The following is a 15,769-nucleotide window of genomic DNA, read 5'->3' as shown; positions in this document are numbered from 1 at the left end:
AGGGTGGTTTCCACACAGTCCTGGTCTATCTTGGGCTCTACATTAAACTCAGTGAAACTTCTGAGAGACAAGTCCGGTGGGAAGATGTCGCCAGGGAGAAAGAAGAGGTGCCTTAACTCAGGTCTCGGAATACCAACTCACTACCAAAGTACTAGGATAATCCTTGTCCAGGCTCCTAAAGATAATCTTCAGAACCATTTGTAAAATTAACCAAGCATTGCACGGTACCAATACGGAAGACTAGACTTCAAGGAGTGTATTAAAAAGTGAGGTCGGTACTTGGTGTGATGGCGTTACAGTGTTGGGGACATAATAGAGGCTTGTTTGCTTGAAGGGAACTTTGGGCTACAATCACTGAAATTAAAACTGTGTGTGCAGTAACACCACCAATCAAATAAAGCAGGAAGAAAGAGCTATTTTTAAAGTAACTGCATTCAATTTTTGCATAGGTAATAAAATCACCTAATACAAATTTCCAAAAGCTCAAAAGGATATATACTGAAACATCTCTGTCCCACTAGTCCCCCCAGTAAAAGGCCACTTTAACAAGCCTGTCACTCTTTGGTGGGATCAGATGGATCATACATTGTCAAGGACTCAAGGTTAGGGGACTTCCCTGGTGGCGCAGTGGTTAAGAATCCGCCTGCCAACGCAGAGGACACAGGTTCGATCCCTGGGCCAGGAAGATCTGACGTGTCATGGAGCAACTAAGCCTGTGTGCCACAACTACCGAGCCCACTAGCCACAACTACTGAAGCCTGCGTGCCTAGGGCCCGTGCTCTGCAACAAGAGAAGCCAATTCTATGAGAGGCCCACACACCACAGCGAAGAGTAGCCCCAGCTTGCCACAACTAGAGAAAGCTCGTGTGCAGCAACAAAGATCCACTGCAGCCAAAAATAAAATAAATAATAAAATAAATCTTTAGAAAAAAAAAGGACTCAAGGTTAAAGACCCTTCGATCTTGAAGATGTGTGTCACCCAGTTCAAGCCAAGAGATTATTGCCCAGAACTATACTCAGTAAAGTGGAATTCTCTGCTCAAGCTGCACAGAGAGTGAAGGCTTAAAGTTTGTTGCCAACAAATCCCAGTGGGCCACTGACTCTGAAATGAGGCATGTGAGACCTCGGGGACTTTGTATTGCCCTGGTGTGGTGTGTGTTTGTTAGATACTGTATTTTACAATCCATTTTTATCCTCAATCTGTTCCCTTGCCATGCTGGGATCACAAAGTGTGACTTCTGCACAGTCCTTGACACTCAGTAGCTAAACTAGAAAACCTCACATACATGGTGGCAATTGAAGCAGCCCATTTCCTTTCCCTGCCCTTTCATGGACCGTGGAACTGAGGCTGCATGGTAAATGGAAAAGAGCATTGGCTGGAGTAAAAAAGACCTGAAGTTAAGTTCCTGTTCTAACCCCTCTCTGGGCCATGTGACTTTGGTCCCTTTTTGACCCAACTTCTCCATCCATGAGAAAGAACAATTACTCTCTACTCTGCCTTGTCAGAAAGCCAGCGCAAGGATCAAGTGAATAGGAGGAAATAACCTTCGAAATGAGTTCTTCCTGCACTACATGGACAAAGAAGAGCGGGGTGGTCAGTTATGGAAGTTCTCCAAATCAGTGACTCTCCAAAACCTGCTTCTCACTCTCCCATCAGTACCAAGGACAGAAGCTGTCACTATCAAACCTGAACAGAGCTGGCTCCCTTCTTTACTGAGAAGAAAACTCTGTGGTTCTCCTACTGAATCCCTGAACATGCCCATGAAGGGAAGCACCTCCCCTCATCGCCTAAAACGGAATGCTAAAAGTGCTTCGTTAACTGCTCACGTGCTGACTCGTCCCAGCTCACTATTCCACCAGTTGCGTAAACGCTCCCACAGAGGAATCTTATTTTGAAGCTACCCTCTCTGCTTGTGCCTATGTCGACCCCATCATCTGGCCTCCCCTTCACGGATTGGAAACCAGCACCCAGAAAGAACGAAGCATTCTTAAATCAAATCCAAATATACCTTCGCCTCACTCTTTGGCTGGGGAGTGTCCACGTATGATGGGGGAGCGTTGGGCTCTGTCCGCGGATACCCTCTGGTGGCAGCAGCGCGCAACTGCGTCACCTCGAAAGATGTGCGGAATACTGCAGCGCCCCCTGGCGTTGGTCCAGGAGACGCGCCGAGGGCAAAGGAACAGCACCAGGTGAGCCGTCCAAGGGCGAGTGCGCTGGGCGCTGCAGGGAACTTACCTGTGAGTGCATTGGTTGGGAGGGGTGATTGTACACGAGAGTCCTAAAGTCTAGCATGCACACGGGTAAGTTCATGTGTGTTGACTGTAACCAGGTAATTGAACCTCCTGTATGGTTGCGTTAAATGCGTGCCGACTGTGTGTCCACACGTGATACATGCGGGTAGGCTGGTGGTGGGGAGGTCCCCGCCTCCAGTGCAGGGCGGAGTCCTCACAGAGGCGTGAAATTGGTTTGGAGCAAACACATTACGGAAAGCAATTACCGGGGAGAGGTTCTGGGCCCGCGGGACCCGCAGCCAGGAGGCTGAGGAGGAAGCCCCCTGGCTGGCAAGTGCCTGGATGTCTAACCCCAGAAAGGACCTTCCCAACGCCGCCCTGCTAAGGTGAGAGCGCCTGACGCTGGGCAGCAGCCCCTCACATTGACCACTCCACGCTGCCTTTCTTCCCTTACGCCCTCCCTCCTTAAAAAGGCATCCAGCAAGGAACCAGGGCTCTCCAGATATGGTCAGAAATCCTTCCCCCTTCTCATCACTTTTGAAGAGGTGAACTTCTGCGAACTCTTCCCAGGCCCCTGCGCCTTTCCTCGCCTCGCCCCTCAGGCCCTCAGCTCCTGCTACCACATGTCTTTTGTATTCTCTTCACTGCCCCTTGTATTCGAACTCGTTATTCATGCACCTGTTTCTCAGACTAGATGGAAAATTCACTGAGGGTGGGAGCAGGTTTCATTCACAGCTGTATATCTAGTGCCTAAAACCTGGGACTCAGCAAGCACAAAATGAATGACGTGGATGGGAATTAACTAGAATTCCCATCAAAATGCATAAACAGGACTTTCTCAGGAAAGTCATCCCCTTGAGAGTCAGGATTCTCTTGGGACGGAGCTTTAAACATTTTTCACATGCAAAGACATGCAGTTTTCCCCCTATTTATATCCCCAGGCCTGTCCTCAACCTTGAATGCCAAATTCATAGATGCAGATGACCATGTAACACAGCTTGTGTGAGATGTCTAACAGGCAGCTCCAACTTCACGTCTCCCAGACAAACCTGATTCCCCCACCACCTGCCCTTTCTCCTCTTCTCCACCTTAGTGACTAGCACCACCATCCACCCAGCTTTGTTCAGCCAAGAAAAGGTGGGGGGGGGGGGGCGGTAGTCATCCTGGCTCTGGATTGTGCTTCCCTTCAGCCCTCCAGGTCTACCCCATCAACACGTCCCACTGAGTCTCCAAAAAGGGTCCCAAGTCTCACCTACTGCTTTTCCATCTCTGCCTGGACTCCTGCAGCAGCCTCCTTAGTGGTCTCTGATTCTCCCTCTCCCCACCCCTCCCTCCCCTCCCCTCCCCTCCCCCAAGCCACTCAGCAGCCAGAGCCATCTTTCAACCCAGAAATCAGTTCATGTCACTCCCCCCTCTTCCCCACTCCACTCACATGGCTGGCTCCTCCTTGTCACCCAGGCCTCAGGTCAAATGTCACCTACTCAAAGAGGAGGCAGCCACGTCCTCTGAACTCAGATAGCTCCCAACCACTCTTGGTCAATCGCGGAGGAATTCCTCTGCGGAGGGCTCATGGCTCTGCTACTTTCCTGTCTGTTTGCTTAGTGACCTTTCTAGCGGGGACCAGAGAGCCAGGCCTTTGCGTCGCCGGTGCCCAGGCCACAGGAGGCACTCAATCCCCTGCTGAACAAACGCATGGACAGGTGGGCATTCTCCCCAGGACCCCGAGCTGGGACAAGACGGGGCTGCCTGGGGGAGGCCCCAAGCACTGGGTGGAACCCGTGTTACAACGAGCCCAGCCAGAAGCCGCTCCCTGACCCCTGTCTCCTCGCCTGCGGCCACTTCCCCTGTGAGGTGGGGCCTGTGGGGTCAGGCCCGGCCTGGAGCGTCTACAGCTCAATGGGCCCCCAACGCTTGTGGGCCTGGGCCCCAGGCGCAGGCCCTCCCGTCGGGCTGTCTCGTCCTCGCCCCGCGCCCCGCATCCCCCACCTGGAAGCCCAAACGGGGCGGTCACCCCAAGGCCCGCGAGGCCAGGCGGGAATCAGGGCCCACTCACCTCCGCGACCATCTGGGCGCCCTCGCGGGCTTCGCGCCGTCGGTGTCGCCCAGGCCCCGCCCCCGCTGCCTCGCACCCTCTCGGCCCCGCCCTCTGCCGCCTAGCTCCCAGCGGCCGGTGGGAAAGTTGTGAACTCCGGCGCGTGCGCACTCCGGGGCCCTGGGAAATCTGTCCGGCGACCCTTGACGTCACGGATCACAGTGCACTGGATTGGCTGCTCCGCGGCTCCGAGCAACTCCACCTCCCTCCTGTGGCGGCCGACAAGCTCCTGGATGCTGGGGCCGCCTGCAGGTTGTTAAAGTCCTGGTGCTGCAAAGACCTTCGGAGACCCTCTCCTTCTCTCTTGTTTTACAGATGCAGAAACTTGGGCCCAGAGAAGGGAAGAGACTTCTGTTCCACAAGTTAACGGCAGAGCTGGGACTGGAAGCTAAGGGTGTTCATTCTCCGCCTTACTGAAGGAGCAGATAGGAGAGAGGCAGGAACCAGGTGTGCACCTGGTGCTCCCTGACCCATGGGACAGGCAGTAGAGTTGTTTTGGTTTCTCTAAACCTGAGTCTTTCGCTCTCACCTGCCATGTTCGCTGGCCTCTGCACCACCTTCTTCTCTTCCTGACCCTCATTTCACTGCCCAACCCCAAGGCTGCCTTTACGGCCCTGCCCCACTGTCTGCACTGCCTCGTTCCCCAGAGGCTCTGCCCTACCCAAGCCTCTTTGCTCCCCCGACCTCTGGCTGGCTCTCCTTCAGGCCTTTTCTGACATCATCTCACCTGTTGACTATTCCCCCATGTCATGGGCCAGAGGGGCAGGTCTGCCCGGGGTCCCTCAATAGCTGGTGGATGCCAGATGGGGCAGGTGATAGAGCCGGCACCATGGGGCAGATCCAGGGAGACCCCGTGAGTCTGCCCATCCTGAGTCCCCTGTGAGCCAGACAGCTCAGAGGCAGGGCTGTTGGAGACAGCACCAAATGACACAGGCCTGGAAATTTTTAATGTGCATACAGGGTTTGGACAAGCTGGACGGGGGCCTCAGGAGCCCCCCAAGACGAGTATATATCATTTGCCATGAGTCCTAGCTCTCTCTCCATCAGATGTCACCTGGCCACATAGTCCATCTGCCTCTCCTGGTGGGAATGACAGCATCTGCCAGCAGAGTTGGGCCTCCTGTTGAGAGGGCCACACTGGCCTGAATCCATTCAACTCAGTCCTTAGTTCCAGGTGCTCTGAGCAGTGGGCTGGCATCCCCAAGAGCCTGGGGCATCTGCTTTCAGGCTCTCTCAAAAGGCAGTTGACATCTGGAAGGAAAGGTGTGGATTCAGAGAGGTCTGGTGGTCTGGGAAGTTGGGTGGATCTCTCTAGGGCCCTGTCCCAACTCTTCTCTTGCCTCCAACCCATTCCCCCCACCCCCCAATGGCTGATACTGTTCACAGAGCCCAGGGCTCACCTAGTAGAGCACATCCTCGAAATCCAGCTGCAGGTAGCGGAGCAGGCGGGGTGGCAGGGGCAGGCGGGGCAGGGCGTGGGGCAGGCGGGCCGCCAGGTAGGCACGGAGGGCACAGCGGCTCAGATGCTGCAGCGATCTGGGCTGCCTCACCAAGGCGAAGAGGGAGGAGTAGAAATGGTGGTGCTTCTGGGGGCAGAATGAGGGGCTCAGAGGCAGCCTTGGACAAGTGGCACCTACTTCTCCTAAAGAGAGGAGGCTGGTGGCTAGTGGGTGTCTCTAGGAGCCTTTTAGATGTTGGGAGTGTTTCAGGTGTTCACTCTGAATTTTCTTTTTCTGAGTAACTTCCGTGGGACAGAGTGGGGAGACCCACAGAGCTTCCCTTCAGGAAGTGGAAGTCTCTTGGGGAAGGCTGAGTAACTATGTGTTCAGGGTCCTAGAATCTGACCTGCAGAGTCTCAGGAGGCACCAGGCCCATGGCCTCCTCGGGAAGCTGCATGACACTGTAGGTGTTCATCAAGACCTCGATGGTCCGCGGGGACATGCACCAGCGCTCCAGCACCTGCAGGGGGCAGAGCTGCGTCAGTGCTCCCCGGGGTTACCACACACGGCTGGTCCCCCGGCCATCCGTCCATGCAGGATGACCAGACAGCCATGGAACAGCTGTTGCGGGTTGAATTGAGTCCCCCAAACGATATGTTGATGTCTTAATCCCAGTACCTATACATGTGACCTACTTAGAAATAGGGTCTTTGCAGATGTAATCAAGTTAAAAATGAGGCCATTGGGGCAGGTCCTAATCCAATATGACTGCTGTCTTTATAAGAGAAAACAGACACACAGACACACAGGGAGAATGTCATGTGATGACAGAGGCGGAGATTGGAGTGATGCATCTACAAGCCAAGGACTGTGGGCAACAACCTGAAGTGAGGAGACAGGCCTGGGACAGATTCCTCCTTCAGAGCCTCTGGAAGGAGCCAACCCTACCTACGCTTGGATTTCAAATGTCCAGCCTCCAGAACTGAAAGGGAATACTTTTCTACTGTTTTAAGCCACCCAGTTTGTGGTGCTTTGTTATGGCCACAACAGGAAACAAATACACCAGCTAGCATTTCTATTGTGCGTTATTCATGCCAGATATTTTCTTAGACTTCACGCGTGTTGACTCTTAATCCTTGTCCCTACAGGGTACAGACTGTTGTTATCCCCATTTTACAGACAAGGGAAGCTGAGGCACAGAGAAGTTAAGTAACTTGCCCGAGTTGTAGTTCCAGCAATCCAAGCCCGGCGGGTGTGGCTCTTTGCCCTTAACTACTACACCATCCTTCTCTCCTGTCTGCCTCTACAAGGCTCTCTGCTGGATCTTCCTGGATGGGAAAGGGGTCCCTGACCTGAGGTTGGAGCTCCTGAGCAGATAAAAAGATCGGTCACTGTATGAGGCAGAATTTGCCAGATGTCAGGGGAGGGACAGAGACAGGGGAGGAGGGCTGGGTGGTCTGGAAGGGATTCACAGAGAGGCAAGCTTGGGCTGTAAAGGTGAGGAGGGCATTCATGGAGAAGGGAAGAGGCCATCAGAGGCCTGATGCAGGGGTGGGCGTGGGATCAGCAAATATTTACTGAGGGCCACTATGGGCCAAGCACTGGCGGCCCAGCAGTGAGGAGGAGAGACAGGTCCTTGTCAGCTGGGAGCTTCTCTTTCAGAAGGAAAAACACAACAAACGCATAAATAACCACTTACGGATGTGCTGTTGCAAGGAAAATAGCTCGGGCTAACCGTGGTCAGGAGGGCGCGGTCCTAGATGGGTGGTCAAGAAGGCCCCTCTGAGGAGGTGGCCTGTGCTGTGAGGGTGGGCCATGCCGGGGGAGCAGCCCTTGCCGGGGCACCATCTCCATGGTCAGAAAGGCAGCCATGCACAGCTCGGACACACATACGAACCATCGTACGCTTCATGCGTGCACGTAATAGCTATGAGCAGATCGTGCTTCGGTCACGCCATTTCTTCTGTATCTCAAGCTACAGGCAGTGGCCACAGACACTTTGCAAAACCTGAGAACAGCTGAGTGTCTTCTCTTAGGCAGCATTCCTGGACGTAACCCCGTCCCCCTGCACACACTTGCGTGTAACACTAGGAGCTCTAACACCCCTGCCTACAAGCAGAGGAGACCCTTCTGCCTGGCAGGCTGGGAGTGCTGCAGGTGCTGGACGCTGCTGGGCAGTGGGAGCAGGTGGAAGGCCTTGTCCAGGGAACGAGGCCCCTGGAGAAAGCATCTCATACACCCGACGCCCTCTGCCTCTGGCCCTGCATCTGGCCAGTGCTTCCCCGAACTGACCCAGCCCATCTGCCTGGAGCAGGCCTCTTTGCCTCACTCCTCCTTAGAGCTAGAAGAGAACAGGCTGGTTATGTGGAACTTTCCTGCTCTTACCTGCTACTCCTGCCTGCATTCATGCGGGTCTCTCTGCCCTTCCCAGCCCACTCTGGGATTCCCGCGTCTGCATTCACACTCTACCTGGAATGCCTCCATCCTTCCTCCTCCATCTCTCCAAGCCCTGCCCATCCCAAGTCCCATCCCCTCCAGGAAGCCTCCTGCAATTCTTCTCACCTGCATCACTCTCTCCCTTGCCTAATAATCCCCATACATTGGCCTCATGCCCAACAGCTTTCCAAGTGCTTCCACCTGCATCATTCAACTTTAGAACAATACTGGATCACAGGTACGGAGCAGTAACCCTAGGTTAGGCTTTGTCCAAAGGGCTCGACATGTATGACTCTTGTGTTCTCATGCTAACCCTTTGAAGCAGGCGCCCTGTTATGTCCCTATTATAAAGATGAGGAAACTGAGGCCTGGAGAGATTTAAGCAACGTGCTGAGGGTCACGCAGGTAGGGTCCTCACAAGTTATTGGGAGGACTGAGGGAACCCACACAGCAGGTAACACACCTTAGAACTGTGTCTGGTGTGTGGTCAGGGCTGTGCCTGTTTCTACTGTTCCCACTAAGTGTATATCAAGACTGTATCACATGCAAGGAACATGCGTGCAGAGAATTCCAGTGACTTGCCTATGGTCACACAAACAAGCATCAGAGCCAGACCCCAGCTCCAGGTGTGAGTGCCCAGTCCAGGATGTGGCTCCTGGAGGACTGGCTGGGGCTGGCAGTGATCACAGGTGGGCCGTGGAGGCCTCCTTGCCAGGAGGGGCTCCTCACTGGAGGGCAGGGCACCCCAGCCAAGCCTGGAGCAGCTGCAGGTTGTGGGAGATGAATGCTGACTTTCTGGTCACCTGGGATGTCGTGGAGCCCAGACGAAGGGACGAATGAGGCACTTTGCTGTGCCAGCCCGTCCCCAAGGCAGTGCGGATGGAACGGGGCTGGAGGGGCAGGCAGTGGGGTCCCAGGAAATCTGCTTGCTGCTCTGCCCCCTCCTCCCACCCCCTCCCCGAAGGGGAAATCATTAGCTGTCAGAGCCACCGTCAGATTACAGGGAATTGCTTGTCTGCTAATTATCTGGTGTTAATAGGAGATTAATTAGTGTTAATTGTTGATTTTCTTGTATTTTCCCAAAGGGGAGACCAATCTGCCGAACTCTCAGGCTGTTTAATTATTTGGCCTTGCTTAGGAATCTAGACAGATGCTTCTAGGTTTGTGAGTGAAGGGGAGAGGCAGGGACAGTAGGGGAGCGTCCAGGACCCAGTGGGGCTGGACGGTTCAAGCCCAGAGGCAGGGCGGGGGACCTGTGCACAGCCTGCTGTCCTGTACCCATCCTGGCCCAGCTCCTCAGAGAACCAGGGTCCCCACCTGAGGTCCAGCATCCTCCATGATAGTATATAACCCCCTCCAGACACGGCACAGCATGGAGAGGGCACCCTGCCAGGGCATCAGGAGCACAGGTCTTCAAGTTGAAACCAACTCAGGGATATTAATGTAAAATAAGATAGAGACTGAAATTTGACAGTGAACGGTGTTTTCTTTGGTGCCAGGATAACAGCTGCTGGTCTCGGGGGTGTATGTTCTGCTAAGCTCTTGGGAACAAGGAGCATGTCCATCTGCAGATGGTCAGGAGGCCTTGAACCTCATGACCCAGGCTCATCACTCTGCCCTGGGCGGGTGTCTCGCTGAACGGGCCCCACTCCCTGGGGGAGCTTCCTAAATGCTTCTTTCATCAGCTCTCTCGGCTGAGGAAGAAGCGACTCCCTGCCGCCCACATCAGTCCTGGCTCCTCCTGGCTTTTCAGATCCTTTATAATCTGGCTCCACTGCCCTCAGTCCGCCTTCATCAGACATGCACGCGTACACATACACACATGCAAACACGTGTCTGTGCACGCGGACACCGCGGATATACACGTGCGCATACACACACGCGCACGCCCCTCCCACGGATGCGCTGTTGGCCGGCTGTTGGGCTTTGCTTCCTTGATGAATGGAAGACAAAGTACTGACCTACGCGCCCAAGTTTGGAGCTGCACCCAGAGCAAGCTAGAGCGCAGATCTGGGTCTCCCCACGCCCTGGCGCTCCTGGCCCTCCCGCCGGCCCCAGCCGCGTACCTTGGGGAGAGCCCCGGGCCACACGCGGACGGCACCGTGGTTGAGCAGCGCGCGCACCGTGCGCTCCGGGCTCTGGGCCAGGGCTGCGGCTGGGCCCTGCAGCGCGCAGTGCAGGGCCGTGTGTCCTCCATAGTCCATGGCGTTGGCGCTCACGCCGCAGGCCAGGAGCAGCTCCACGACGTCCGCGTGGCCTCGGCAACAGGCCAGGTGCAGGGGCCGCCGCCGGTCCTGGTCAGCAGCATCGGCGTCAGCCCCGGCCGAGAGCAGCAAGCGGCACAGCTGGAGGCAGCGGGCGGTGGTGGCCTCGCCGTCGGCGGGGGACGTGCAGCGGGCGTCACAGGCGGCCAGCAGCGGGGTCCAGCCTTCGGTATCACGGGCGTCGGGGCATGCCCCCCGTCTTAGAAGGAGGGCTGCCAGCTCCACGTGGCCCAGCCGGGCGGCCACGTGCAAAGGGGTCTCCTCCTCCTCCTCGGACCGACCATCCACTTTCGCTCCAAACCTCAGGAGCAGCTCTGCACACCTAGTAAGGGTAAGACGGCCGTGGGGAGGAAAAAGGGGCACAGATCTTCACCCCTGCATTCCTGATGGTCTGAACAAAGCCATCCTGGTGGGGGGGGCCTTGGGTGGCTCCTGGTGCTGTCTGCCCCTCACCTTCCATCCTGCCCGGCACTAGTGTCCCAGCAACATCCTGCAGCATCTCTAGTGCCCTCTCTCAAACCCATGCGTTCTCTGCCCCAAACCCTGGATGGGAGCGAAGGCACCAGCAGCCGTTGCACAGTTAGAACAGCTGCCTTCTGCAGGCAGCACACGCTCTGATTCCTCACCCATTCCTACAGCAGGTTCAGATGAGGAAACCGAGGCCCTAAGGGTAGAGGATCTTGGCGAGAGGATTACACAGCTTGTAAGGGGGGAGCTGGCTTTCCGGTCCAGGGGCAGCAGGGCAGTTGGAGGGCTCTGCATGCTGGGACTAGAGGAGGAGTGGGGAGGGGGACCCGGAAGTGGGCACAAATGGAAATTGGGGCAGTGGGAGAAAGAACAACAAAACCAAAATTGGCCAGCCAGATTCATTCCAAGATGGTCCTCTCAGAAGATTGTGTATTCCTGCAAGGATGTGTGCCCCAAAATTCACAGCTAAGGGAACTTAGCATCTTTGAGCTCCAGTCTTCTCATCTGTAGAATGGGGATAGTTGCTAATACCTACACCGAGGTATTACTGTAAGCGGAATACGAGACAATGCCTGAAAAGCTGATAGCATGAGTTCATAATGGCAGTGTTGGGGGCAGCGGGTGGTATAGATGGTGATGGATCATGGAGATCATTATCTTATCCTGTCCACCTTTCTGCATGTTTGAAATTCTCCATAATAATTTTTAAAAATGTTTGCTTAATCAAAAAAAGGAAGGAATGATTATCACCAAGTGTGATCTCAGGGAGCCTGGACTGGAACACGGCCAGAACTAACAATGTGGGATTGCACAGAATGGCAGCGTCCAATTCAGTGGCCACCAGCCACGTGTGGCCACCAAACACTTGCAAGGTGACCAATCCTGATTGAGACGTCCTGTGAGTGCAAAATACACACCAATTTTGAAGATTTGGTACAGAAAAAGAATGTAAAATATCTTGTATGTTCTTTTTATATTGATTCCATGTTGAAATGATAACATTTTGGATACATTGTGTTAAGTAAAATATGTTATTAAAATTAATTTCACTTGATTCACAGATAGTTATGTGCCTGTGTTCACAGCAGCACTATTGACGATAGCCAAAACATGGAAACACCCTAAATGTCCATCAATAGATGAATGGATAAATAAAATGTGATATACACCATGGAATATTATTCAGCTTTTAAAAGGGAAGGAAATTCTGTCATGTGCTAGATCCTGCATGAACCGGAGGACATCATGCCAAAGGAAATAAGCCAGTCACAAAAGGACAGATACTGTATGATTCCACTCATTAGAGGTGTTGAGAGCAGTCCAACTCATGGAGCAGAAAGGAGATGGTAGTTGCCAGGGGCTGGGGAGAGGGAGATGGGGAGTTACTGTTCAAAGGATAAAGAATTTAAGTTTTGCAAGATTAAGAAAGTTCAGGAGTTGGATGGTGGTGATAGTTGCATGACAATGTGAAGGTACTTAGTTCCACTGAACTGTGCACTAACGGTTAAGATGGTAAATTTTATGTTACGTGTAATTTACTGTGATTTAAAAACGAATTTTAGGACTTGCCTGGTGGCGCAGTGGTTAAGAATTTCCCTGCCAATGCAGGGGACATGGGTTTGATCCCTGGGCTGGGAAGATCCCACATGCCATGGAGCAGCTAAGCCCCTGCACCACAGCTACTGAGCCTGAGTGCTGCAACTACTGAAGCCCGAGCGTCTAGAGCCTGTGCTCTGCAACAAGAGAAGCCACCACAATGAGAAGCCCACGCATCACAGCTAGAGAAAGCCCTGCACAGAATGAAGGCCCAACGTAGCCAAAAAAAAAAAGTGTAGTCCTAGGATGAAAATGAATGAATGAATAAATAAATAAATAAAAACTAAAAGAGATAAAAAAACAAACTTCACCTGTTTCTTCTTCATGTCTTGATAGGGCTACTAGAAAATTTAAAATTACATATGTGGCCCATGGTATATTTCTATTGAGCCACTCTGGTGTAGAACACATCTTCAACCATAATACAAGTAAGTCAGTAGAATCCTCTGAAGGCTGATGAGGTTAGCAGGAGGGAGAAGGTCCACAAAAGGGGGACCTAAGGATCACAAATTTAGTTCCCTCCAGGGGCAAGATGTGAAACCTGGCCGGTGTGTAGTGAGTAGAGAGAAGGCCTCTGTTGTATGTGCAATTAGTACGTAGATTTGCCAAGTTTCCCTTTGCTGGGATTCCAGACTATCAGAAAATTGTGAGGACTCACTCTCCAGGGCACCCAACACATCAGGCATAATTATTCGGGTCACCATAAAGGACTATCCCCTGCAGTAAATAATACGTTGTCACATTTGGGAATAGCCATCAGTTTCTTGTGAGTTTGGTTAGTTGCGTTCAGTCCCTGAGCCCATGTATCTGAGGGTGCCTGCCAATATGGAAATACCAGACCTGGCAAGTTGAGAACCAGACCCTGCCCTCGAGGACCACCCCAGGCCCTAACCGGGGGCCTGCTGTCCTCTACAGCCTACCAGGATCACTGGACAGTCAGTTCCCTGAGGGCAGGATTGTGCCTTCGTTACGCTGGTACTTAGCACAGGGCCTGGGACATAGGATAAGCTCAGAAAAATGAAAACTTACCTCCTCATAATCGATCCACAACTTCCCCCATGCAGGCCATGCCGCCGGCCCTGCCACAGCCCTCCTCCCGACTGGGGAAGCAGAAACTGTCCCAAGTACAGGCCACTCCAAAGTCCACTAGGCCAGTGGTAGGATGGCGTGGGGGGACTCGCATCTTGACTCCCACCCGAGCCCCAACTCCTCCTTCCCAGCTCACTGGGCCTGCCAGCCCCGGACACACTCCCTCATCCCCCCACGGTCGTCTTTCCTTTCCCAAGCGTGGAATGGGGGTGGGGTGAGGGTCACTCACTCGAGGCTGCCCGCCGCCCCGCAGAGGTGCAAAGGGCGCTTCCCATCCTGGTCAGGGATGTTGGGGTCGGCTCCTGCCACCAGCAGCACATGCACACAGGCAGCGTGGCCTCCAGCACAGGCCTCGTGCAGGGCGGTGCGGCCCCCAGGGGCACCGTCGGGCCTCGCCCGTCGCCTCAGCAGCAGCCGCAGAATCTCCGTGTGACCCCGGCTGGCCGCCACGTGCAGTGGGGTGGTCAGCTCCTCTTCGTACGTCAGCGACCAGAGTCCTAGGGAGAGATGGGAAGTGGGCCTCAGACCCTGGAAGGAGGCAAAGAGCTGCCAGGCAAGGGGGAGGTGGGCAGAGGCCAGGAAGAGGGAGCCCAGAGCTCCTTCCCCGGGCTTCCCTCTCCCGCTCAGACCCCCCAGTGCCCCAGCCCATACTCAGAGCGCGGATGTTGAAGCGGTAATCCCTCCATTGCTCTGGGTCGCTGGTATCAAAGACGGAATCCGGAGCCAGGCCAGTGCTGGAGTCGGCGAGGATGCGGGAGACAGAGCCCACATCCCCGGCCAGCACTGCCTGCCAGAAGGCCAGGGCGGGTCCCGAGGCCGCGCGGGCGACGATGGGTGCCGGGCCAGAATCCCGGCGCTCTGCGGACCCTCCGCTGGGCTTCTCCACCAGCCTGGCACAGAGGGCATGTCTGTCACCAGGGGGCTCGCCCTGCCCCCTGCATTTTTCTGGGGACCAGCTCATGAGGGCAGCGTGTGAGTGCAGGGGAAGGGGGCTGAGGGGAGGAGAGGTAGGGGCCCAAGGCAGAGCGAGGGAGAGGAGGCGGGGACAGGGACAGACACAGGGAGAGCGTCTGCGTGTCCCAGAGCTGAGCCTGACCTGGCCGCTGGGTTCAGCAGGGGCTATTCTGGGCTCCGCGTGACTTCTCTCCTGGGCCAAGGCTGAGGCAAGCCTTGGGGCGGGAGAGAAACAGCCTGGGGCCTCTCCTCATCCTCGAGCACTTGGTACCTCTGCGCCTGGCACGGTGTGCCCAGGCCCCCGGCCCGCAGCCCCGGCCCCGACCGCCCCTCACCCCTCTGGTGGCTGCTCCAGCGAGGCTCAGCGGCCCGGCTCTCCAGCAGCAGGTCGGCCGTGCTGTGCGGGGGGAAGAGCTCCCGCAGCCGCGCCAGGTCTCCCGTGTACAGGGCGTTCTGCAGAGCCATGTCCCGGCAGAGCAGCGGGGAGGGCTGAGGGCGCTCCTGGACCCGGCAGGTGGGGGCCGAGCGGAGGCACCCCAGATGGTGTCCCCGGTGGGGAGGGGAGCTCCTTCTCCCCGGCATGCCCAGTTTCTGGGAGAGAGAGCCCGAGAGGCAGGACCCGGGCGATGCCTCTGGCAGACTGGGCGGGTGGGTGCTGGGCCCCAGCCAGGCGAAGGCCCGGTGTGGGAGGGGCCGGAGCACACAGGGCCGCACCAGAAATAGCCCATGAACAGCCGGGACAACCTCGCTGTCAGCCGTGGGGAAGGAGGCCCCAGGCTGGGGCTGGGAATTAGGGTGGAGCCCTCCAACCCTGAGTTTCACCCCGGGTGGAGCCTGGGGGTGGCAGGGTTGAAGGGACCACCCAGACATGGGGTCCCATCCACAATTTCAGGGGTAAAGGAGAACAGAGCCCAGAGATGGGGAGTGCTTTGGCCAAGGGGTGACACCTTGTTGCAGGGGTCGGGGTAGGGTCTTTCAAGCTGCCATTGTCTCCCTCTTTCTCATCTGTCCTGTGCTTCACCACACCGGCCTCCAGCGGACCGGGCTCTGATCCAAGAGGGAGGGAGTGGGTACCAGATAATTCTTCCTGCCTTCCCAAATGTCACCATTTAGCCCCACAGCTTCCCAGTTTCAAATGCAAGGAAAGGGTCCCCAGTAGTGACCAATGGCAGAGAACACCCCACTCCGTGAGGAATCCC

General features: G+C 55.3%; 1 protein-coding gene across 1 annotated transcript; it reads right to left on the bottom strand.

Moving 5' to 3' along the window:
• Positions 1 to 5,480: 5,480 nt before the first annotated feature.
• On the bottom strand, positions 5,481 to 15,152 carry ASB10 (ankyrin repeat and SOCS box containing 10). Its single transcript, XM_057732194.1, has 6 exons — positions 14,906 to 15,152; positions 13,846 to 14,113; positions 10,266 to 10,785; positions 6,170 to 6,283; positions 5,725 to 5,910; positions 5,481 to 5,575 (listed from the first exon to the last, which is right to left on the bottom strand). Exons 1-5 carry the CDS (start codon positions 15,150 to 15,152, stop codon positions 5,725 to 5,727), a joined length of 1,335 nt encoding a protein of 444 aa, XP_057588177.1. The 3' UTR covers positions 5,481 to 5,575.
• Positions 15,153 to 15,769: the final 617 nt, after the last annotated feature.

This window comes from Hippopotamus amphibius, chromosome 4 (assembly GCF_030028045.1).
Source record: "Hippopotamus amphibius kiboko isolate mHipAmp2 chromosome 4, mHipAmp2.hap2, whole genome shotgun sequence".
Lineage (NCBI taxonomy): Eukaryota > Metazoa > Chordata > Mammalia > Artiodactyla > Hippopotamidae > Hippopotamus > Hippopotamus amphibius.
Note: the sequence above shows the minus strand (reverse complement) of the source record. Positions and strands in the feature narration are given on the sequence as shown.

What these genes read in the sequence shown, in the direction of transcription:
- ASB10 (XM_057732194.1), bottom strand. Translation starts at nt 15,152, where the DNA reads ATGCCGGGGAGAAGGAGCTCCCCTCCCCACCGGGGACACCATCTGGGG. An exon ending in CTGGAGCAGCCACCAGAGGG is followed by an intron (nt 14,114 to 14,905) that starts GTGAGGGGCGGT and finishes ATCTCTCCCTAG; the next exon opens with GACTCTGGTCGCTGACGTAC. An exon ending in GGCCCGGGGCTCTCCCCAAG is followed by an intron (nt 6,284 to 10,265) that starts GTACGCGGCTGG and finishes TGCCCCCTGCAG; the next exon opens with GTGCTGGAGCGCTGGTGCAT.